The 26140-nt window shown below is 37.7% G+C and overlaps 1 protein-coding gene across 4 annotated transcripts in view; it reads left to right on the top strand.

Annotated features, from left to right (window-relative positions):
* LOC113129487 (uncharacterized) overlaps positions 1–26140 on the top strand; it is a 100127-nt gene that overhangs the window by 57240 nt on the left and 16747 nt on the right. For all 4 annotated transcript variants that reach the window (XM_026305510.1, XM_026305511.1, XM_026305509.1 and 1 more), the window contains exon 4: positions 16636–16841. In XM_026305510.1, the coding sequence (XP_026161295.1) occupies positions 16636–16841 (206 nt within the window). The remainder of the gene's footprint in view (positions 1–16635; positions 16842–26140) is intronic.

Consider the following 26140-nt stretch of genomic DNA (forward strand, 5'->3'; position numbering starts at 1 on the left):
TGTGTTTGCTCACTGCATTTTTGGCTATTAATATACTAAATAACTAAATGCGTGTTATTGAATTATGTAATAAATAGACCCTAAGAGGAATGAAAATGATAATACAGGTTACTTTTTTAAAAAGGTGCATTAATGTCATTGGAGTTGGAATGACATCACTGGGATGATCAAAATGTGGTACCCACTGTTTCAAAGAAAGCTTTTACAGTAGTTGTTGGTCTACAAAGCAAAGACCAAAAAATAATTTTAAGATATGCACTCAGTTGGCAGTTCGGTACACCTACCTAAAACTAATGCAGTCCTTTCAGTACAATGTAGTACCCCACAAAGCAGTGTTAATATTTACACCTGAATTTTATAAATGTAGATGTGCTGACAGCATCTTCTTAGCTGTTTTTGGATTACAGATTAAGTCATAAACTCATTTATCCCAATAAGCACTAATGTCAAGTGACAACGATAGAAAGTTATAGAACATAAGATGCTTAGTCATGGTTGTGTAATGGTCACAGCTAATTCAGCTTTTAGATGAGATATTTTGGCTGATGAATCTGTTTTCCTGATCAGGAGCCACAGAAGCAGCAGATTGTGAATAAAGGCTAATTTAGACTTGTGCAAAACTGCTAGTAGGCGTTGACGCATACCTACGCAGGAAAGGCGTTTATGAGTAAGCGTAGGTTGCTGATGGTTACAGACTTCCAATGTAGACACCTCCCAAATCTTAACTACGCGTTGTGTGTAGTGTGTGTGTATCAATGCACGTCCTGCATTGGTTGATCTGACTTCCTGTTTGGAGGCAGGAGAAGATGAAGGGCGTTTTCAAACAACAAAATGGAGCAGCGAAAAGAAAGACCTGCAGACGAAGACAGAATACTGCCTTTTTCTACCTTTTCTATACTTTTAGTGTCCATTACTCATACCATTAATCTTTGCACAAGTATAAATGCAACAGCTTTGCAACTGTCTCCAAATGACTGACACATGTTCTCATATGTGCAGTAAAGCAGAAGTCGAAATTCAGCTTTAGACTTAGCTAAGACAGTATTTATTTTATGTCCATTCATTCTAGTTTTTATTTATTGACAATTAATGTAAAACATGATTCTTAATATCAAATGCTATTTTTTCTTATTTCCTTTTAGTCTAATTTGTATCCAACAAATATTGTTCAGTTTTTGGTGGTGAAATTACACTGCCACCAATAACAGTAGCCTCCACACATCTCTCAAACAGAATATTATTATCACCTTAATTTATTCCAGGGCTTCATTTAGCATGTGGGTTAAACAAGCTCTTTTTTACCCATGTTCATTGTCCAGATTTGAACTCTGAGAGTACTGGAGTAGTGAAACAGATGGTAGGAAGCCAAAAAAGAATCTGTTTTAGACAGAACTAAAAGAATGCCCCTGCTTAAGTAATATCAATACGCATCTCCATGTTCTTCAAGATGTCTGTATGCTGTAAGCTATGGCCTAGATAGACTTACCCTAGATATGTCAATCTTGCCCTTTTTTTATAGTTTTGCATTTCAGTGGAATAGCTTTTCCCCTTGTTGGGAGAAAAAAAATATTGATGTTGCATTACATACATTAACCTGCATGTTAGACCATGGCATTATGTAAGGCTTTCAGTCTTAGCATAAACACTTGTCAAAGACTGCATATTTTTGGTTTTATTATGAACGGCAATGATGAATTAGTGTTTCTATGTACAAGCGCAGTCATATACAGTTTTACATTCACCTTGTTTCTTTGGTAAAAAACCAAGATTGTACACTGGAGGAAGTAGGCCAATTTTTCCACAGCATCCCCCTACCCCACTCCCCATACTAATCACTGTTATCCACTAACCAGGAGTTTCCCAAAGTGGAATCCCTACAGCATTTCCAGTAGCTTGATAAGTCATTTGCTTGGAGGAGGATCTTGGTGTGGTGATTTGTGGCATGCCAGAGTTTGACGTTGTCACCCGTTCAGTGCAACCAAACAAGTTATGGGCTTAAATGTATAGATTCTGACATGCTCAGTGTGTACACACTGTGGATTGCTCTTGTTTTACAGCCTGATAAACACTGTAATCTCAGCCACAAACAAAAATCCAACAACTGAAAGAAATTATTTCAGTAATTGCATTTGCCCAAGGGTGTTCTTTTGATTTATTTGCAATAATTATTCCCCACTCTTTACACAGTGTAAACATTCACACACTTCTCTGTTCTTTCTGACTGCCGCTACTTGTTATTTGAAACTGGTATAATTGTCTGTATTGTGTGTAACAGTTACACTGTTAAATTTCATGGGTGTAAATAACTAGCATTAACTCAAATAAGCTATTCTAGCATTGTAATAGAATACTACCTGACCTAATTTACTTAAAGAGATGTCATATGTCTTTTAAATGGATACTAAACATGCATGTGCTACATATTAAATCAAGTGGCATTCAACATGACATAAGGCATGACAGCTGTTAAAAGTTTAAGCACAGTTTTTGTCTCATCTGTAACTGACACTGAATTACATTAGTGACACAAAAATATGTTAAAATGACTCTTTACATTGATGACAAGGCCAGTGGTAGTGGGCTCAAAATCTGAATCTGAACTCATTTAGCAGTTTATTAGATTCATTCATTCATTATCTATACCCGCTTAGTCCTAATTAGGGTCACAGGGTTCTGCTGGAGTCTATCCCACTTTAGGTGAAAGGCAGGGTTACACTCTGGGCACGTCAAGAGTCCATCACAGGGCTTATTAGATACACCAAAGTAAAACCAAGTCACATATACACTAAGCCGGTTGTTTATTAGAAACACCTAGCTTAAACTAATGCAATCTAATAAAACAGCTCTGGGAAAAATTTCATGAGGTGATAATGTTCAGTGTTTTGTTGAAACAGTTTTAGGGAGGTGTTGATCATTTTAGAGGCTGTTGAGGTGTGCTGCGCAATACACAAAGCTGTTTATGTTATTTAGCCCTGCCTCACTGATATAAACAGGGTGGACAAAATAATTGAGACACCTGTCAATATAATGCAGAGCAGTTCAACACCACCAGCAACTACATTTTTCAAAATGTCCATATAGCTAAATAACATCTCTATAATATAAACTGAGCATTTGGTCACAAATGACGGTCTGAACAAATTGAAGGAGTTTACTGATTGTGTGTTAATAACCCTGACTTTGTTTGCTCATGAGGGATTTTTTGGGTTCATATATAAAGTGCCTTGACATTACTTTTTTATTGTGATTGTTGATCATATCGTCAACTCATTTTAACTGGTGCAGTTATATTAAACATCATAGCTATTTACAACACTATAACAAACCTATAACAAACTTGTTACCCAAATACAGGACTCTGCAGTTTTTATCACCAACATGGCAGTTAAATCTTTTCTCCTCTCATGTATAAAGTACACTTAGTCTGATTGCTTGCGTCATTTTTTTCTGCATAAACATGATAGTATATAATATATAATTAATAATTATATCACATATTTATTTAAAAATTGTGACCAAGCTACATAAAGCCCTTATCAGTCAAATAGGTGTCTGCTTCTTTATTACCTAGCCTTGAGGTCCTGCTCTGATCTCTGATGAGGGCCCCTATAGCAAAATAGTGTGTACATATATATATATATATATATATATACACACACATACACACACACACACACACACGTCAGTCTTTCCTCAGTTACTTTACTTTTGCATTATGTAGCTACAGGTTTTATTCTCAACATTTTCCATTGCCTGGAGCCTATTTTCAAAACGTCCCACCTTATGCTGATCTACATAGATAAATCCAAACCTATCAGATGGTTTAATTGTTGCTATATTTTAAATGATAATATCTATTTCTATTAAAGAAATTATAAAGTTGAGGCTTAAAGTCTTAATAAGTCTTTTAAAAAATTTGCGGTACATTAACGCTCAGGGCTATGCTGACTTACCTGTCTGAATGGGAGCAATAAATAATTTGATCACATTTTTCATTTCACTAGAGTGCTGAACAAACAGGAATCTGTGATTAACAGTTTTAATTAGGATTCTAACTTGACAAATTCTTACAGCCTCGCTATGTGCCTAAGATGAATAAATCACTGGCCTGGGATCATCAAGCTGCCTCCTAAGTGAATGTGTCTCGAGATTACTTTGTGATTCCACAAACTGTGAGTCAGCCAAGGCTGAGTGTATTTAACTAATCCTCTTCCCACCACATGTCAGGTGCAGGAAGTTTATGTCCACTCAATGAGCTGACTACCCTGCTCAGGTATTGGGCCCTGGTGCTTTTCAGTGTTTCTTCTTTGCCTCTTGAAAGCTGAATGTCAAAGCAGAGCCAGTGTTCGTTAGCCTCACAGTGTATAAGACGTCTGCACAAGGGGGTTATGAGGGTACTGTAAAAATAATGATAGCCCATAACATTTGGGGAATATGTTAAGATGTCAAACTAGGGTTCATTTACAGGTGAGGCTGGCAACTAGTCAGTGGAACACGAAAATTACTATTTTTAGTTTTTACATGACTATATTGCCAAAGAAGAAAGACAAAATCTTCAAAGTCATAATTTTTCTTTGAGAATAAACATTGATCACTATTAGCTGTTACCTGGGCAACAGCTATCCTTCCTGAGATCCATATTCAAGTTGAGTTGAAATTAAAATTCATTTTCAGTAAGCTCAGTTTATTCTTTACGTTTGTTTTTATTGCTATTCTTTTGTTTCTTTCATTCTGTTTTTAATGGGTCACACCTAAATATGACTCCCCATTTTATGGTTAGAATTAGAGTGCAAGCTACAGTGTAGAGTGCTGAGCTTACAGGACTACACGATGTTGTGAATTTTAACAATATGGTCATCTGCCTCATTCATACAGAGAAAGCTAACACTGGCTAGACTGACTTTTTATATCACTCCTTCATATATTGCAGGACCATGCTAGGCTAACTACCATCAACTTTCAAGTGGAAAGTAGATTTGACTATGTGACATCAGCATGACTTTTATCTGCTTGCTTTTACTGAACAGCAGAAAAATGTTGTTTTTTTTTTTTTTCTGTACTCACTGAGGTTTACCCTGTTGTTTTTGTATCAGATTAGGTTAGTGAGCATGTTTAAAAAATCTGTGGGTACTCATTTATGATAATTTGTAAACATTCCCACCCCTACTATATATATATATGCCTGCTTGTATGTTTTCACTGTTAAAATAAATACCCAATCACATCTTAGTAGAAATGCTCCGATTGACCGGCCAGTAATTGGAATCTGCTGATTTTTCACATGACAGTGACAGGCCGGTCAGTCTCACATCTTTTCTGAGCCAATTTTGAGCCAATCCTTTTATTGCCAGCAGCACAGGTAATGACGTCACAGCCACGTGCACACTCACAGTCACATGTAAACATGTCATTGGTGTGGAAGTTCTTTCCTGTGAGTGAAGATGACACAAAGATCGCAGTTTGTAACATTTGTAAGGCCAAAATACAACGTGGGGGAACAACCATTTTTGTTAGTAAGCCTATTGTGTTAGTTATATTTTATTTCTAACTTTTTCAAGGCACAGAGCACTTTATTTTGTTTTCAAAGTTATTTTGTTATGAGAAGATCCTGTAATGTTTATTAATTTCTTTCATTATAAAATAAAAAATTTCATTGAAGAAAATATCCGAAAACAAATCGGAATCGGCAGGTCACACTTACTGAAAAATTGGAAAGCAGAATCAGCCAAGAAAATTGCAATCGGTGCATCTCTACATTTAAGTGTTGATTTAACACTGGTGATTTTGCTGTGTATACATTTACAAACTTCCAAAATTTCTGATCCTCCAGTATGAAGGTCTTTGCAAGTTTTCTGACCATATCTTAAATGTTATATATATAAAGATTTATTATGTGCAGAGAAAAAATTTATAGTAATTAGTATCTTTATCTTAGAGCGTATTAGAGTCTAGATTCCCGGGGAATTGAACTCCAGTCTCCTGGTTACAAGCACAGTGTTGTTCACCTCTACCAAACCTTCTCTAGAGTACCTGGGTATTACTGTATGAAAATGGTAGGATGTCATTCATTCAAAAAGTATGTTATATTGAAATATAATCAAACAATCAAATATGTTCTTAAAAAACGTATCTATAATGCAGTTTAGTTGCATGGAAATGTTTGGGAATGAATATAGTATATAATATTTAAGTAAAGTAACACAGATCTATACACAATAATTACAGTTTACAGCAAACCTTTACTTCAGTTTCTAAGTATGCACTCATTATAGTATGGTCTGTGCATGCACAGGGTGCTGTACGTGTGAGTGTAGGCTGAGCGCCACCTATAGATATCAGAGTTTAACTGATGCTGTGCCGTGGTACAAATGACAAACAGTCACAGTAAAAGTGGCACTTCATGCACTAATGTGCAAGTATTTTGTTTATGTGATTACCCCTGGATAGTTGCTTATCAAGAGACAACTAACATTCTAGCCTCACTGATTTGCTCCACAGGGAGTGAGAGTAACACATAATGAAATTTCTGTTCTTTGTGTATGGCTGGGACGAAAGCTCATTTAGTCTTGGGCACCCTAAAAAATATATTTTTGGTTACTCAATTTAAAGCCAGTGCAATTAATTTCTCAACAATTTGTTTTGTTTTTATTTATTTCTATTATTAAAAGAGCCATAATCCATAATGATGTATAAACAATGCAGTCATCGGCAAACAATATTATACCCGCTTTTAAAACAGAGAATTGTTGTGGTACCAGGAAACTTCCCTGGGAACTCTACAGTTTAGAAACACTTTAAGTTGACTAAAGAAATAAAAAAAAATCACATCAGGCACCTCATGTTCAGTTTAATTAGATGCAGCACTAAAATCAAACACCAGCCATTTTATTACTGTATCACTCACTTTTTTTTTTTTTGTTCACTAAAAAATCATGTTTAACCTGATCAAACACCTGCTATTGGGCTGCTATTGGCACTTGTTTCTCACTTTTAAAAGTTTTCAATCTAAGACATAGTATTCAACTAGTTTAACCTCTAAACATTATGTGCTTATACTTAACAGAATGTGTTGCGCTCCATTATTTCTACTTTTTTCTTAACTCCCTAGTCAAACCTGTTCTTACTGTGTGCAGTAATTTTAGTAATAACAGTTTGGTTATATTTCTAGGTGATGATTCACACCATCCCTCAGCCCCCATGGCCCACCTTAATGCCAAATCAGTAATGTGCACTGATGTCTGAAATTCCATTGTGAAATGTTAAATTTAAATCTTGATGATATGCATCGTAACTATTGTAATCAGACATCCCAAGCTTCGCCTCCATTATTAATTGTCCAAAGCGTAATGATTTATTGTAGTCCTGCAGAATGATTATTAATTTTCTGGTTGATTATACCTGTGGGCGGCAACAACACTGCTTTCTGCTTATAAGCATCTGCTAAATGAAAAAGTATTCTTCACATGAAAAGATGTCCTTGGAGGAACAACAACTCATTTTTACTTTAATCAAACATATGTAAAATGCTGTTGATTAAGGGTACTGTGGCATGCATTCATAGGGGAAATGTGTAATGAGCATTATCTGATGGTTTTCTTTGTTCAGACTTGTAAAGGAAAACTTTATTGGGCATGCAGTTAAGTCCAGAAGCTGTTCCTTTGAATCATTTGCATGCTATAACTTGGCGTAGCATTTCAGTTGTGCACCCCAAATTGCACCTGTGCTGCAACAAAAACAGTGCAGCCACACTATATCACACAGGTGTGACACTGATGGTTTACATTCCAAAGCAACAGAGGAGAGTGACAGGATTGTGTGTACAATACAAACTGCTCTGAGCCAGGCAAGTCTGGTTATGCCTGTGCTGCAAACAGCAGGCCAAGTTCAAACTTCACTTCAACAATCACTGGGATCTCAACACCTAGAGGAATGCACAGGTGCAGACACTCAACAGCAGACAATCCCAGCTACCACTTGATCAGTTTGACACTTTGTAGGGCTAAGGCCAATGGCTGGTTCCTGTGGGACCGTGATTGGACCTCGTGCAACAAAAGAAAGTCCACTGAGCTGTTTTTCTCCCTGTCTCTGGTCTTGCAGTATCCTAACCTTGTAAATCTGTCTCCTCTTGCTCATTTACAACATCACAGCTGATGGTTGTGTAATAACACTTTAACTCTGATAAGCTTGGCATGGGTATCTAGTGGCATATTAATCCATCCATGTGCAATTTATCAATGCTGGTGCTCTTAACTGCAGGCTTCCACTTACATTTATCAGCTGACATGGTTTATCAGGGATCACCTTCCTACAGAACAGAGTGCATGGTATACATTTTTTTAATAGCAAATAGTCATTTTTGGAAATGTTTTTATTAATATTCTGTACTAGGCCGTTTCACTGTCAGTGACTGACGTGATTGGATCAGAATAGAAGGGCTCTATTTGTAGCTTCATTGATCACAAGAGATATTGCTGTCACTCAAACTAAATTTCCCAGGACTTTCATTAACCAAATTAAATTAAATATTCAATTAAAGAGCTTCACTCTCAAAATTAGAGAGCAAACACACGATATTGTATTTTAATGATACTGATTAGAGATGTTAAGTAACATCACAGCAGCCTTATCTGAAATTGTATTTGGAATAGTGACACACCAGAGCCAACGAGGGAAAGCAGTGCTCTGTTCACCCCGTCCTCTCTGGTCACTAAGAAGGAGAGGCAGATTAATTAACAGACCTTTGCAGCCAATGAAGACAGGTGGCAATAATCCTGACAAGAGACAGATCTGAAGCCTCTCATACAAAACCAATTTCAACTGCACTCCATTTTTCAAAAGCTCATCAGGGTGAAGAATGACAGAGTTGAACCCGTGTGGCTGCAGAATTTGTTTCTCTCTGATTGCCTTGTCAGGATATCTTATCCGATGGCAGATGACCAAAACCCCATTCCCTCTTTCTCTCTCTCCAACACACAAACTGTTTCACACAATGCATTCTCTGTCCTTCCCACTCACATACACTCATGCTCATCCCCTCAAACTGTCTTACACTTCCCCACAAGAAGCCATGCAACCACAATTGACCATCTGCCAAGTTACTGTTGGTGTGCCTGTTAAGCTTTCTGTTCTCACCCGGCACATATGCATTTACATTAACTGGGGCAGATTCACTACCTGAAATCCTAATTAATTAATATTCAAAGCAGAGATAGACAAAAACCGGCATCTGTTTTATCAGCTGTATATATCTAATTAAGCTACCATTAGCTCCATAGATTGTTTGAAAATGGTCTTTTCCTGAGTCATTTTCAAAACAACATATATTGATGGCTAGAGTATACTATACAATGACTATACAACCCTGTTATCATCACTTACACTATTAATGTATTGGTCATCACAGACACTTAAAAGTATGTAAATAAAATAATACTTCAATAATAATAATATAATAATACAACCATTTAAAGGGGAAGATTTTCACTTTCACTTCATTTTATATGTGATTGTTATTTACACAACATAGTTTTGCAGGTCTATTTGACCAAAAGCGTTGCCTCAGAAACTTTACAACTAACTCAGAAAATGTATAACAAGTGATTCAGCTGCAGAACAACCTAAACTGTTTCAATGAAAGCACTGATTCCAACTGTTTATCTTTGTTATTGTCTTAGTCACAATGTGGTTATTTATCTGAATTGAATGGACCCCATTTGGTTTTCAGCAACACAAAAGGCAGCACATTAAAGTAATGCTACTATCCAATGGCAATTAGCACATAATAATGTTTTGCATTTGCATTAATGTGATTGAGCATTTCTGCATTAGGGATATGCATATGTAACATTCTTTCCCACTCCAGCTAACCCTTCTCAATAGAGCCTCAGAGGTCGATGATAGGATCCACCCTGACTGTCCAAACACCGCTCCCTCAGGGGCATAAATTTCCACGCAGTCCAATGAGTGAGTCTAAAGAGAGAAAGCTCACTGAGCAAGAAGTAGGGAGTGGAAGCCACACTTCTCTGTTTAAAAAAAGTCTCTTTTTTCCAAGAGAGAAAGTATAATGGCAAATTAATTTCCCAGAGATTAATGTACAAGCTAAATATTTTAGTGCAAGTACTTATCTTCTAAAAAGTTAGAGGGTGGACAATACCTCATTCCCTTCCCCCTACCCTGCTCTCTGTGTGTGTTGAAACAGCTTAGATGCATAAGGAGTCTAATGAGAGAAGAGATTCCAAGCTGCCTGATGGCTCTCATCAATCACCTTTCTCCTTTGGAGGTGTGGTGCCGGCCGGGAGAAGGGACCATGGAGGGGTGGGTGGGAGCCAAGGCATCAGGCTTTTAATCTCAATAAGTTAATAGACTTTCCAGTCTGGTCTGAACTTCATCCCTGTTGTTAGCAAACAAGCAGCATGTACATGAGAGGCAGTCTCAGGAGCTGCTTGGCATTTCCACATTACACAGTTAATTTGTGTTGCAGCCGAAATTAGGAGATCTAACTAAAGTTTGTCGATACGCCGATAATGGCCAGTTAAAGGTTACTAAGTGCTGAGCTGGTTTAGGAAAACAAATCCATACCTTTACTGCAGCAAGTATGCAGGCCCTTGAAATATCTGGTTTGTAAATATTTGAAAAGCACTAATGTCATTTATGACAAATGTATGATTCCAAATTTAGTTGAAGGCATATACATTAATAATTGCTAACTCCTAAACTACATAGGAGACTATAGTGTGAATAATATCTTAAGCATAAAATGTGAAAATGTCACACATTACATTCAAGTGTAATCATAACTTAACCATATACCATAGCATTAGAACCTGGGGGAATCGCACTAATAGAAAATGCCAGACCTTTGTGGTGCCTTTGGATGCTCTCAACTGAAATAAAAGCTTACAGAATTACTTAGTGTTTTCCTTGTCTTGTCCTCTTACTTGTTTTGTGTAGGTTCCCAAATGATAGATTTAAAAGACAGGCCTGAACAGTTTTCAATTTAGCTGCATATCCTCAACAACAAATCAAGCTGCCGGAAAATCAGTTAGTTAGTTACTTAGTTAGCGGTCTTTTTTGTGTCGATTCAACACTTATTTGTCATAGTGTCACATACTATAACTACTGCTATATAAATGTTAAAAAAAGCATATTTTCAGTCTTTTTTTCTTTTTAGTGGTTTTCATTTATTGTAGAATCCAGAGCATTCACAGGAAACATAATAAAAGAGGATGAAATTGAAAATGATGCAGTGATTAATCTGATTGTGGTATTACATGGCATAGTATTCCATGTAATCTTTTTCTGTTACACTACAACTTTTATGTTATTATCGTACGTGTTTGATGTTATATCATATGCAGTATAACAGTGATTTAAATATTGGGTCAAACATATCTAAATGTGACTTTATTGTATTTGTCCTTTGTCACCTTAGCTGTACCATTGTGGTAGCGCTTAATTATCTCCATTCTGGACAACCTGTATGCAGTAGTGGTCGTACTTGTACTGGAGGGAGAGGCAGTAATGTGGAAAATATGTAGAAAATGTATTTGGGCTGACTGTCCCACTATTAATAATGGTTGTGTTTGGATAAATAGTGCCCTACTTTCAGAATCCGTGGATCTAAATATTCCCAGTAGGCTACCTCCCTCCTGAATTGATTGATTGGTGTAGTGTTTAAAGGTCATAGTCATAAAACATCAGGATGTAATTAACAAACAGATTTTTTTTCCAGTGGTTAATGTATGGCGTTTTGAGTTTTTAAGTTATAGCTTGTTCCTTGATCTAGTGTTTGGATTACCATGCGTTATTTGAATTTAAGATTAGGTGCAGAGGAAATGTAATTTCTGACAAGACAGTTCTCCTTACCAAAAAAGGGTAGGTAAGGCTACCAGGCCTGAGATACATATCCTAATACAGTATTGTGTGCCTTTAATCATGGTTCCTTTAAGGAAGAGATAGACCTTTTGTGTCTCCTTTTTTGTCTGAACCATTAGCCTCCAAAATACAAAAAAAAAAAAAAACACTACTAATATTCCATGCAGAGTCACGTGGAGACAGACGGTTGTGATGGTCTGTGTCCTTATGGTTACTTTACTCAGCTCAGATAATTAATTTGGCTGAGGCACTACAATAAACCTATTGAGCTGCTTTTAGCTTGATTCAAACTGCCTTGGCCTTGAAATGACTAAAAGCTGAGGTCCCACTGATGGCTGTGATGCTAACAGCTTCATTTAAACGTGTCTTTTCAGGATTGTCACCAAAATGTGTGTTCAATTGCTTTCAGTTTCCCAAACCTTAAGGACTGACCACCACATTCAGTCCCATCTTTAAAAGCTTGTGTTATCCGGTTCCTCTTCCTAAATAACAAAAGAAAGCCTTCACTGTGTGCAAACACATTCACTCTGTTGTTACCTTGGGATGTTGAATCTATTCATATTTCCTCCAAAATTGAAAACATGTGTTTTGGTCTGTGAAGACATTTATCTGAATGTCTGGGCTTTCTTTGGCAAAAAGGATGGAATAAGCTTACAGTTTTTGTCTCTCTGTCTCTATAAGCCTTTGCACATGGAAGAACCAGGTTTGTATTATGAAACCAAATGAAAAAAGATTTGTAAATTGAACATTAACTATTAATTTATATGTGAGTAATTTAACAATTCACTACATAGATGTAATTTCAAATATAATAATCTGTTTTCTTCCAACTGATTTGAAATAGATTTTTTTTCAATGTAATGACCTGAATGTGATCTACAGCTATTGATTGTCAAAAGAAATATTAAAAATCAACAAGAGTCAATAAGTGTTTTAGACTAATGAACTTGCTTTATTAATAATATAGTAAGTTTTACTGACTTGCATGGCTAAAATGGGTCAAACCCAAACCCAGTAGGACAGGATGGACATTAACATAAGATTTACAAATTACTTAGCTCTAAGGTTTAATCTACATTCATAACAATTTGTGATTTAAAAAAAAAAGTGTTTTTTATTTCATTGCACAACTGCTTTACCTTGAGAAAGAAAAATCACCACAAAAGAACCCAATATGAGAGGTAACCACAGCCCAGTAATTTAATCACAGCGACTAAAATCAAAGGAGGAAAAAGGATCTGAGTGCAATGAAATGTATAAGTTCCTTAGAACCTACTGACATAGCTCACTTGTAGAGGAGCAAGCCTAGACAGAAAGGGCTGAGTAATGAAGATGGATGCATGCTGTTATCAGGCAGCCATTTACTGGGGCCTGATGTAACCTTAAACACTGAGGATAGCTCAGTTGCACAAAGAATCTAATTAATGAATAGCAGCCATGAAAGAGGAAAAGGCAAGTGTGCATTTGCAGATGAATTCCAGACACTAATCAAACACTGTTCAAGTGGTTTGGTTTGTCATGAGTATACGGCGATATCTGGCGAGGATTTAAGGCAGTGTTTGCATGCTGAAAAGGTGACTGCATACATGCCTTTGTGTTTTCTTGTATTGGCCTGTGTATGTATTTACATGTGTGTCTGATATAATAAAAACAATGAGATGTACAGAACGTGTGAGGTTGCATTACTAAGTTTATTCCAACAATAGGTGTTTGATTACTTTCCATTATGAGGTCCCACTGCAAATACTAGACTTTATATGGTGAAATATATTCCTGTTTTTCTATCTTTTTCACAGTGTATATATTGACTGTTTTAGCCTTAGAATATATTACACAGTTTAAAACCCCATTACAACCATGACTTGGCCACCACATTAGATTGTGTCAAAAAGGGCAGTTCACCACATTGATCCATTGGTTTCAAACACAAATCTTAGTGTTGTGTGCTGTGCTTGTAAGCTGCCAGAGTCAATAATGAAGCCACATCTTTTCATGCTTAATTTTAACATAGAGTCTATTAGCCTGATTCCAAACCTTTAAATTGCTGCACACATCTCAGGTTTGTTCAGCATTTAGTGTTCTTTGCCTTGGCAGGTGTGGGGCAGGCCAGCACAAACATAAGCACACACTAAGAATTAAAATAACATATATGTATATATATATATATATATATACACAGACAACAGCTTAGATGCATATACACGTGCATACACACACCCACATACATATGTGCATACATGCTTAAACATACAGCCATACATACATATACATACTTAAATACATCTCAGAAGTAAAAATGGTAAAAGACAAAAGATAACATCACATAAAAGCCTGTCTATAACAATGGGTTTTAAGTGAAAAATAATAATAAAATATAAAAATATAAAAATAATATAGTAATAATATAGCCTTATTTCCTCAGCCAAGTCATTCCAAAGCTGAGGGGCCGTGATGGCTAAAGCTTGATCACCCTTAGATTTCAACCTCAAGTTTGGAATAGCCAGAAAGGCTCCACCTGAGGAGCTAAAGTAGCTCATAAGGGGTCAATAAGACGTGGAGCCAGACCTAGGCGTCTCTTAAAAGTGATCAATGGAATCTGAAACAGAGAAGCAACCAGTGGAGGGAGGGCAGGATTGGGGTGATGTGATGTCATAAGAAGCTTATCTGCTGCATTCTGGACTAGTTGGAGACTATAGAGGGACTTGTTAGTGATACCAGAAAGAGGGGTGTTGCAGTAATTCAGCCTGGAGAAAATTAAGGCATGGTTGACCTTTTCCAGGTCAAATTGTGTAAGAAATGGCTTGATACTGGTTATTGTCCATAGTTGAAGGAAACAGGTCTGGACAACTTTGTTAATATACAGGACAAAGTTGAGCACGGAATCAAGAATTACTCCCAGATTTTTGGCTGTGGGTTTTTGGTACTGTAAGTAGATTGCAAACCAAAACAGATTGTGCTGTGAGGAATTAGAGGACTGAACACTAGGATTTTAGTTTTTGAGTTGTTAAGTTGGAGAGAGTTTTGTGCCATCCAACAACATGCCTAAGACAGTCAACAACAGCAGCTAGGCTTCTGGGTTTATAAGGTCTTAATGCAAGGTATATCTGTCTGCTGCTTTGTAACAATGGAATGAGATGTTGTGTTTTTGAATAAAATGACCACATGGGAAGCATGTAAATGGAGAATAAAATCCAACCTAAAATTGAACCCTGTGGTACACCACAATGGTTCTTTCTAAAACATATGAGAGAAACCAATTTAGTGCAGTGTCCTTGATGCCTATCCAAGATAGTCAATTAGGGTGTCGTGATCGACACTATCAGAAACAGCACTAAGATCTAAAAAATGAAAATGGTTATGTCATCATCCCACACAGCTAGCTATCTAATGCTACAGCCGTAAAACCTAATATCATAAAGAATTCCCAACAAGCTAGGGTTGCATTCCAGCCGGTGTGCCAATGCAAAGTGCTGGGCCATGCAAGATAACTTGACTTAAATATTGCCACAACTCAACACATAGTCCACCAAAAATGCACAACATTGATGCCAACATGAATACAGCCATCATGACAAGACAGAACATTTTTGCTAATGTGATAACATTGCAATTAGCCTGGCCAGCCAGCCCCACTCCTTTCTTAGCGAAAGAATGTGGGTCTGGACCACCTAGCTTAGGGACTCTTCCTCTGGCTTCAAAAGAGCCAGGCCAATCGCAGCCGTTTATCTGGCTGGCGGGATTTATGCGTGACTTGTTTGTAACATTTCTCAAGTCAGCAAATCTTTCAACTGGCCTTTGCCGTTTACTCTGTTCAAAAATTTGCACAGAACTGGTGATAATGCCGTATATTCTCATGTTTTCACAACAAAAAGGATAACTTTCAATAATAATTCACTAGCATCTCTACTCTACTGCCCGCCATTCACTGGTCTTGCTGTCGCTTTGTTCGGCATATTCATTCCATCTCTGATCGGTTTATTCTACGTCCATTGGCCCGCCCCCAGGAATTCAATCTCAACCAAAAAGATTCCAGACTGATTCTTTGTATAGATTAGAAAAAGAGTTAGTCTGGTTGGCAAGGCTACATTACAAAGTATGAAATCTTCTGCCAGGGTATTATAAACCACTGTGAAGTGTTTTGGTATCTGACGAGCCTTTAAATTCATACATCTATTACTCAAATTGGACTTTCTAGATTGTTGTCTCACCCACAGAGATTGCAGCATTGTTTTAAAAATAAAGCCAAACTGTTCTTAGGCTCAGCAATGATTTGGGTTAATTGCTAATGATCCGAATCACATTTTAATATGTTGATGTTTAGCAGACATAATGATTACTGTTGTCACTATCATAATTTAATGTATTAGCATGCTAATAGTTGCTAAATAGCACTAAACCTAAAATCCAGCTGAGTCTGATGGGATTTTTTTTTTTTTTTCATTTTGCGGGTATTTGGCCATAAATCAAAGTATTAAACTTTGAGCAGATGACAGCAGACTAGATAAAAAGTAAAGGTATCACAAAAGTTATTGCAATTTATCTGAACCAAATGTCATGACTCCAACACTTGTCAACCAAAGTGGAGCAACTGAACCGAACTGTGCATCCAACCTGATTGTGGCTTTAGATTTGTTTCTGTGCATCAAAAGCTAAAACCACGTTGATGACCATTTAAGAGTTTTCAGTGATTAGACTGAATGCTGTGATTCTTTAAATCGTATTGGGCTCACACTTGTATATCTGTTTTTTCTTGTCACCCAGTACCAGCTCCAGAGGAGTTCTCCATGGCAGTTGGTTTGTTTCCAGTGGCAGACATGGCTTGTGCTGATGACTGCGTTTATTTTACTGGGTACGATGCCTTATGTTGTTCACTGCATGATGACCGCTTTCACTGATCCTCCCCCACCCACCACCTTTAAAGTGGCAGCAGCCTCTTTTGGTCTTCTGACAGAGATCCTGCTGATCAAGTGAGTATTTCATTATTAATCTGTGTTTATTAGCTGTCACGTCTGTACTTTTTTGAGTTTAAGTGTCCTTGGTCTGAAGTTGGTGCAACATGCCAAACAGTCAGAATATTAATGACTAAAATGATGATGATGGGCTTTCCGCTATGGTATTCTGGTCTTAGATGTGTTTTCATTTGCCAAATGTAAGCAATACTTTCAAGTAACATTTCATTTTTATGTGAGTTTCAAAACAAGAAGCGGTGAGCGTCTGTGTCACCCAAATAATCATCTCTGAAAACATGTTGTTGTCAAACCCCCCCAACACCCTCCACCCCGCTTGTTTTCACTTAGTCTTCTTTTCCATTTTGATATTGCTAATTGGAATTATGCCTGCGGTTCTGTAAACCATTAGTAAATGAACTGCATTTTTATTAGCATCTAACTTGTAAATAATGTATTCGATTCCTGGCATAAACAATATCTTCTCTGTGATTAGTAAGCAACATATGACGAATGTTGTAGTCAGATTACAAATAAAGTTTATGTACTGTAATCTGTTGTTGCCGAAAGCAATGACTCAAACAGGAGCACATTACTGAAAATACCTCCTGGATTATGTTTGGAAAAAATAATAAAAGTCTTAATAGTATTTTAGAACAACACATTTTAATGACCTCAGTGACCTTAATCGACTGAATACCGGGATTTAGACAAGTTATGTTGCTTAATAAAATTCTGAAATATGAATTTCTAGTAGCAGAACTGATGTTACCCTCCAATCACCCTAAACTGCTTTTTGTGCCAGTAGCAAAATTAAAACTTTGTGCTCTACATCTCTTCCTCCAGTATTTGTCTTAACTAAAATAAGAAGCTGTTTGTAATTAACTCAACAAGGCTCGTAACTTTTTTCCCCCCATTAACTGCCTTTGCAAGGAATGTGGCTAGTGAGCTGGTAATTAATAAATATGGTTGCACTGGTAATGTGCTTCTGCATCATTATGTTGTTGTAGCCCTTATCCATGCTAGTAATGAGCTGTAATTTTATGACTGGAAATTGGTTTGTTTACAACACATTCGGCAGCTTCAGACGAGCTGCATTCTTGCCAGATCATGGCTGCAGGTATTTGCTCATTGTTTGAGGTGAAAGACACTCAAATATGCTGTCATGCGAACAATTGCACTGTTAAAATACAAACATCTTCTTAATGTGCATGAATCATTGAAAATAACCTGTTATTATATATTTATGTTGTTTTGAAGCTTCAAAGCCCAAATCTTAAATGAGTACAGGTAGTTTATGTTAAATGGAGCAGAAATAGTCATCATACTGTACATGCATCTGTCTAACATAACACTGGAGGTATTGCACTGCTCTAAACAGGTTTACTGTCAACCGATGCTTACATTATTAATGGTACGGTGGGAAAGTTGGTGGGTGCCCTTATTAATTTTGGTGGGCCTCAGAGACCCGTGCCCCTTGGTGCTTGTTCTGCCTGGGATGTGCCAGCCTCCTGCTGCCCACTGTCAGGGTGCATTTCAGTCACTCTTTAGCCCCAGGGTGGAAACCCATGTAAGAAGCAACCCCCTTGTCTCTCACACACGACATGGCCTGTTAGTCCCAGAAGCTTTAAGACCAAGATAAACAGGTAAACAGGTCAGAATGACATTTTATTGTGTCGGACCCATGTTGAGTACTTAGTGATTATTTACATTGACTCCTAATGAAATGCTAACATACAGTAAAGGCTGGTTAATGGCAGGGGTTAAAGCAGTTTGCTATCCTCCCCATGACTGAGCCTCTGTATCTGTTACCTGTTGGCAGTTGCCATGGATACAACACTTCAAACACAAGGTTAGTTTGCCTTAAAGCAATTAAATGCTATAGTGATTTTTTTTTAATGAAAATTGGTAATTACTGGACAGTTCTAAATAAAGAAATACATATGTTGTCTAAATATAAGTTTATGCTAATATGTTTGTTTTATCTCATTCTTCTGTCTCTTTAAAACATTGCTGTTTTTACACATCAAAGTCTCCTTACAGATCTTGAAGCATACAGCTGCATAAAAAAAAAAAAAGGTGTATAAAGCCTTTTATGACACTGTGAAATCTGTGTGGAATGGCCTCAAGTGATGCTACTTGAGTCAGTGTCAGCTGTGGCAGAAGGCCACAAGTTCAGAAACTGGAGAAATATCTGGGGATGTGGGGTAGAAGTGACGTTACGTCTGTACCCGATCAGTACTCGAGACTAGCTGCTGTACATCGGATGCTGCTAGAAAAAACTCATCTGATTCTCAGAGCAGATGAGCAGGTGGTTCCTTTGCAACATGAGTATTGTTGGCACTGGTTTTTTAGAAGAAGAATATGTGGGATAGAAAAAACTATGTCCTTAGTTCTCCTGCAATGATTTTTTTGATATTGGTCAACTGATTTTATTAACAAATCCTGTTGGTGCCAAAGTCTGATGTGATATTCATCTGTGCCATAGACCTCCGCAAACTGTTAAAACCTCATCTACGAAGCACAACCTGTTTAACATGTCCCTTCATTGCCCTAAATACATATGCAGTGCTGCTGTAAATGATCAATATATGCAAAATTCCCTGCGTAAGTACCATTTGTTAAAAAGTACATTGTCCAGCTGAATAAAAATACAACAGAACTAAAGTTTATATTTGTGACCTGATTTACATCTACAGCAGGAACCAGTACTTGCAGCTAAGTGCCACAAACACAGTAATGGGATATGGATAAGATTTTTAGATTGTTTATTTAGATTTATTTTTTTTTATTGAATTTGTAGACAATAGGTTCTAGTTGGTTTTTTTTTGTTGTTTTTTTTGCTACATTTCTGATTCAAGTCTATTAACTTTCTGAGGTTTCTATTTACTTAAACGTAGATCACTGATTTTGCACATGCACATGATCCCTGCTCAGTTTACATTACTCTGCGCTGCAATGACAGTGCAAGATGTAAATATTTAAGCTTTTTGATACCATGCAAATGTGCCTCATGAAAGTGATGTGATGCAGTGCACCAGAGAAAAGACATCTCACTCTTTTGGAGATGTTGGAGCTGCAGAAACACTCCAGTCCAGTCTGATTGTAGAGCTACTTCACAAATGATCTTTGAAGCACAAACACTGGCTGCAAGGAGCACCTTAACTCGACAGCAAAAACATTTTATTTAGGCCTGTCCTCAAGTTGCTCAGAATTAATGCTAATTAGCTATAGACAAACTTTGATTAAGCAGAGCACTGCTGTCTAACACGCTGAGGTGGACAAAAACAAAGTTCGTTCCCCATATCAGGCCAGGGTCAGCTTAGGACATCTCAGTTTATAATAACAAAAATATAAAACAACGTCAGACTAATCCTTCATTATAACCAGTATTTTTATGTCCAGTTTTGTATCTATTTTCTTTAGTTTCATTTTACCAGGGGAAAGTAGAAGAAGCAAAAGCCAATTCAGCAGAGCAGCTTCAGGTTCAAGTGCTAAAAGCCACAGAATAAGGTAATAGGAGACCGTTTGAATTGTGTTCGAGATCATTTGTTCTTTATGCATTGCTCTCTGGCTTCCTTTTAACACTTTGAATCTCCAAAAGAATCTTTCTCTCTCTCTGCAGGTCTGTTATTGGACACATCCACAAAGTCACATGACATTTGCTAGGCTTGAAGTGCCTTTCAGAAGGCTGTCACACAATATGTGCCCTCTCCTTCCTTTACTGTCATGGTGAGAGCTGCAGCGCTCAGACAGTGCCCTGACCATGCAGCTCTGCACTGTGAATTTTTATATGCCATTGCCTGGAGGTTAGAATCTCTCATTATGCCGTGTTAGATTTATTAAAATAGATTATGGAAATGTTAATTAAGTCATTAATTACATTATTTAAGTAGCATTGACAGATAAGGGAGAGTGTGTCTGTATGCGTGTGTGTGTGTGTGTGTGTGTGTGGTGGGGGGGGGGGCTTGTTGAGCTCCCTGGGTGGTTTAAAAGGATGTGATTGGTGACAAGGGACACTGTGGAGATGGCGTCTAACCGCTAGCGCTGACATGATACAAAGTGGCCTACACTGCTCTCTCACCTCACGCTACTGTCTACAGCAGTTTGCAAAGCTGCCTAAGGACAAGTAGTTTGTCACCCTTTTGCAGATATGAGTCTACACAAGGGTACAAATGTGTTTTTTTTAATAACAACTACACATAAGTTAATTTGGGGGCAAGGAGAGTAGTGTACATATTTTGCATTCTGCTTTACATTTTCATTTGCATAAGCATTTTGGACAAAGCTTTTCCTGTGACATCTGAGCAAAGGCCTCAAACCATATTTCCAAGTTGTTTCAAAGGAAAACAAAACAGCGAAATTGTAAGATGAATTACCCACAAGTTGATACTACAGACTCTCTTATCTGTTGACAGTTTAGTTACCACAAAGCACAAAAAAATGTGTTTTCCAATTCTCTGAGAATTGAGCTTTTCTTTGTCCCATCAAACCTATATTAAGGGAGGGAAAATTGCTCTGATCACACTTGATAAGAACAAATGATAGATGTTGTAAACAAGCAAAATACTTCAATTCTGATCTGAGGCATTGATTTGCCTCAGCAGACAAATACTATGTGAACTCAGGTTATGCGCTCAGTCAATCAGGCAGAGGGATTTTGTGTGTGTGTGTGTGTGTTGTCCAGTGTATTACTTTGTACCAAACAAAGTGTTGAATTAAAATGTATTATAGTTTGAAAAGGTGGAGATAATGCTCCTCCCTCAGGTTGCTAGGCATTTCTTTATGTCTTAATATTAAGTGGCCACTGATTGTAGAAAATGATTCAGTATAAGGCCGTCCAGCCGCCTTGGAGTCAATCTATCATGATTAGCTCCCACTTCAGTCATATAAACCTCATGATAACTAACTCATTGCAGTGATAGTATGCACCAACGTAAAGAATCACATGACACTGTAGCACTTAGCCATCACCCAAGACTAAAATATGCACATTATAGCTGTTGAGTCCACTGTCAGATAATAAGCTACACTGAGGTACCGTTTCTGGATGTACTTGCAGAGTTCTACGTTTTTGCTTAATACTTTTAGCAAATCAGGAGATGGCAACACACTGTAACAACCTTGTTTGTTTGTTTGTTTATTTCTTGTATTCGGGTGAATACAAAAAAGATCATCTGCTAGGTTTGTGAGGACAGCATGACCATTTTTCACACATGCTAACAAACCCCTGGACAAAGACTATGGGGTAAAGTTGCTGACAAAAAAGGCTTGTACTAATAAACATTCTTACATATTGGCCTAACGTTGTGCATAAATGAATAAAATATACACAAAAACATGGTTTTGTAAACTCTCATATGAGTCAAATCATACATAAAATATCTAAGTATGTTCATATGTGAGAATACAATTCCAAAAAACAAAAAAAATAAAATAATAATAATACGAAGCGCAATTTTACGCTTGGGGTTTCTCCTTTATGAATACAAATTGACAACCGTGACTTTACTGTCAAAAATACGTCACGGAATCGCAGGCATTATGTATTGAGCAGAAGATACATCGATTTCACAAACTGCACATGCGTTCGTACTGTGTTTGACTTGGAGGCGGCAAGATGGCAGACAAGGAGAGTGCAACAGAAACGAGATGAAATCAGATAAATAGATTATCTATCTCACATTGTGCTGTAATATAATTTTCTTACTATACTGGTTCTGCTGGGGGACTTCAGTGCTCACATGGGCAGCGACAGTGAAACCTGGAGGGGCGTGATTGGGAGGAACGGCCTCCCCGATCTGAACCCAAGTGGTGTTCTGTTGTTGGACTTCTGTGCTAGTCATAGTTTGTCCATAACGAACACCATGTTCAAGCATAAGAGTGTCCATCAGTTGGACACCCTAGGCCAGAGGTTGATGATCGACTTTGTAGTCGTGTCATCTGACCTTCAGCCGTATGTCTTGAACACTCGGGTGAAGAGAGGGGCAGGGCTGTCGACTGATCACCACCTGGTGGTGAGTTGGATCCGATGGCGGAGGCGGAAGCGGGACAGACTTGGCAGGCCCAAATGTACTGTGAGGATCTGTTGGGAATGTTTGGCCAAACCCTCTGTCAGAGAGATCTTAAACTCCCACCTCCAAGAGAGCTTCAACCAGATCCCGAGGGACATTGAGTCCGAATGGACTGTGTTTTCCACCTCCATTGTCGACGCAGCGGCTAGGAGCTGTGGCCGTAAGGTCTTGTGTGCCTGTTGTGGCAGCAATCCCCGAACCTAGTGGTGGACACCGGAGGTAAGCGATGCCGTCAAGCTGAAGAAGGAGTCCTACCGAGCTTGACTGGCTTGTGGGACTCCTGAGGCAGTTGACAGGTACCACCAGGTCAAGCGTGCTGCAGCCCAGGTGGTGATGGAGGCAAAAACTCGGTTATGGGAGCAGTTTGGTGTGGCCATGGAGAAGGACTACATGGTTGGATTACAAACTTTTTCGTTCTGTCATAATATATTGTCGTGTTCTCATTTGTTTTGTACATAGATTTATTTTCAGTGCTTGACATGTGCTGCTTGTCAGTTATCTCATATGAGTCAAGTTTATTTATTTATTTTTTGACCTGGATATGTGGGGGGGTTTGTTGCATCTGTTTTTCTGTATAGGTGGAGTTTTTCTTTCATGTTTTCTTTTTTTAAATATCAGTTTAAAATGTCACTTGAAACTTGACACTACTTGTCCATTATCCTTCAGCCCTTAAACTGTTATTTTGTCCTGCCAGCAATGTTGGAAAACATTACATTATAAATTAGAAGCTAGAACCAACTTACAACCTAACAAATGTTCTTTTAACATTTGGGGAAATTATTATGTGTAATGTCAAAGGTATTACTTGTATTACCCATCTCTAGCAGTTAACAGAGGACAGGGACTGCAGTTCATCTCAGCTCTGTGGAGAACTTTAGCATCTTTCAGCTCATTTCATTTTGGTTTTACATCCTGCAACTTGGGCAGCACAGTTGGTGGTGGTTAGCACTGTTGCCTCACACCCCTGGTTCGAAACACACAGCCTTTCTTGTGTCAAGTCTGCACGTTCTCCCTGTTGCTTGCAACCAACTTGCATCCAACTGTGCATCATTTAAACATTCTGTAGTGGAGCAACAGAACTAGATATTGCTGTCAGGTTTGATGGAAACCTTTACAGAGTAAAAAGAAGAACAAATACTTGACTAATGATGTATTCACGCCTGAGCAAGATCGCAAAGAAGAGGTGGTCTGGGCCCGCTTCCATTCGAGCCCTGTAGCGGTTCATTTTAGTGATGGGAAGTTCGGATCATTTTACTGATTCGGTTCTTTGAATCTCGATCAGGAAAATAAACGAATCTTTTTTCAAGTCATTTCGTTCACTTCAGCAGAAAGTAATTAAAATGTTACACTGTAATTCCCACATCTACTTATGCACATATTGATCATGTTTCGAATAACAAAAGGTCATATTATAAGTAATAACTTACCTGTGTCTTGAGGCTGTGCAGTCTGTTACTTCATCACGTCACCCCTGGATTTTCTGGGTCGAATTCGTTCGTTCTTTTGTCACATAACATTCTAAACTAAGCTATGCCGTGCCGTCTTCTGTGTACCCAACAGAATGATTGAACTTCCGCGCCTTAGATTCGAGTCGTTCGCCCATCACGTGACAGCCCCATAGGCTAAGGCAATGCAGTCTAAGCCTATCGTGAGACTTGAAAGGTGAACTAATCTTTTCTGATTATTGATCTTAATGAAGTATCTATCTATCTATCTATCTATCTATCTATCTATCTATCTATCTATCTATCTATCTATCAACCGGGACAACAGACTCATAACTGTGGTTCACACTCCAACAGAGGGGGCAGTAATGGACCCGGTTGCTAACCGTCAACCAAAACAAAAGAAGAAGAAATAGAAGCACTAGAATTTTTTTTTTGTTCGTTTTGTTTGTTTAGCCAACACTGGTACATTAGCCAGAGAAACACAACCAAACAAACTTCTTATCTTTTTTGACCAATAATATAAGTAACTATTGTGAGCTTTATCAGTTGTTATGTCAATAATGCTAGACCTTGTTATTGAAGGACTATTAGAAAAAGCTTGAATTTATTATATATTATTTATTATATTTATTATATATACTAATATATATATATATATATATATATATATATTAGTAGTAATGATAAAGGCCTGCTGGCCTGAACAATGTAATTGGATGACTTTATTTTTCAATATAAATCCAATCCCATGATCTTTACCATAATATATGTCTTAACCTTAAAATGGACATTGACCTTTACATCTATGTAGGGGTCTGTTCAGAGACCTATCCCTTATATCTGACAATCAATGCTGTCGTATCAGAAGCCACACTTCTCTGATTGGACAAAACCTATTCCAGCAGCAGCTGTGTACTCCAAAATGTATTTGGGAAAGCGATTAGTAGTATGTAAATATTTTTGGTTGGAGACGGTGTTGAATAAAATGCAAACTTTAATATTATTGCAGGTACACAGATACTACAGATATATTAAAGGTATATATGTCAATATTATGATCAATATCAGTGTCATGGCAAGTACACTGTTCTATGCTGCTGTCTGTTGGGGGAGTGGCATTATGGACAGAGACTGTAGGCGCCTGGACAAACTGGTGAAAAAGGCCAGTTCTGCGCTAGGCAGGGGGCTGGACCCTCTCAGAACTGTGGTGGAGCAGCAGATTTGGAGGAAGCTGCTTTCTATATTGAACAATAATAAACACCCCCTCTACGATATACCGACTAAACAGAGCAGCAGCTGCAGTGGGAGGCTCATTTCACTGCGCTGCAGAACTGAGATGTTGAGGAGATCCTTTGTCCCCACAGCCATTAGACAGTTTAATAGTTATTGTTGGTAAGTTAGTTATGCTATTTATGTTATATGTTATTAAGTGCCTTTATCTGTTAATTATATTTCAAATTTTATATTTTCTAGTGAAATCTCTATGTTAAAGTTAATATAAGAGCTACAGGACAATCTGAATTTCCCGCATGGGGGATGAATAAAGTATCTATCTGTCTGTGTCTGTCCGTCTGTCTGTCCGTCCATCTTATCTATCTATCTATTTATCTATCTATCTTTCTATCTATCTATCTATCTATCTATCTATCTATCTATCTATCTATCTATCTATCTATCTATCTATCTATCTATTCTGTGTTAGATTTCATACTTTGAAAATACTGCCAATTCCTAAATAATTGGAAAGACAAGCTATTACTAGACTGCATGGTCACAGTTTGTCAAGAGGCTGAGCAAC

Source organism: Mastacembelus armatus, chromosome 4 (assembly GCF_900324485.2).
Source record: "Mastacembelus armatus chromosome 4, fMasArm1.2, whole genome shotgun sequence".
Taxonomy (NCBI): domain Eukaryota; kingdom Metazoa; phylum Chordata; class Actinopteri; order Synbranchiformes; family Mastacembelidae; genus Mastacembelus; species Mastacembelus armatus.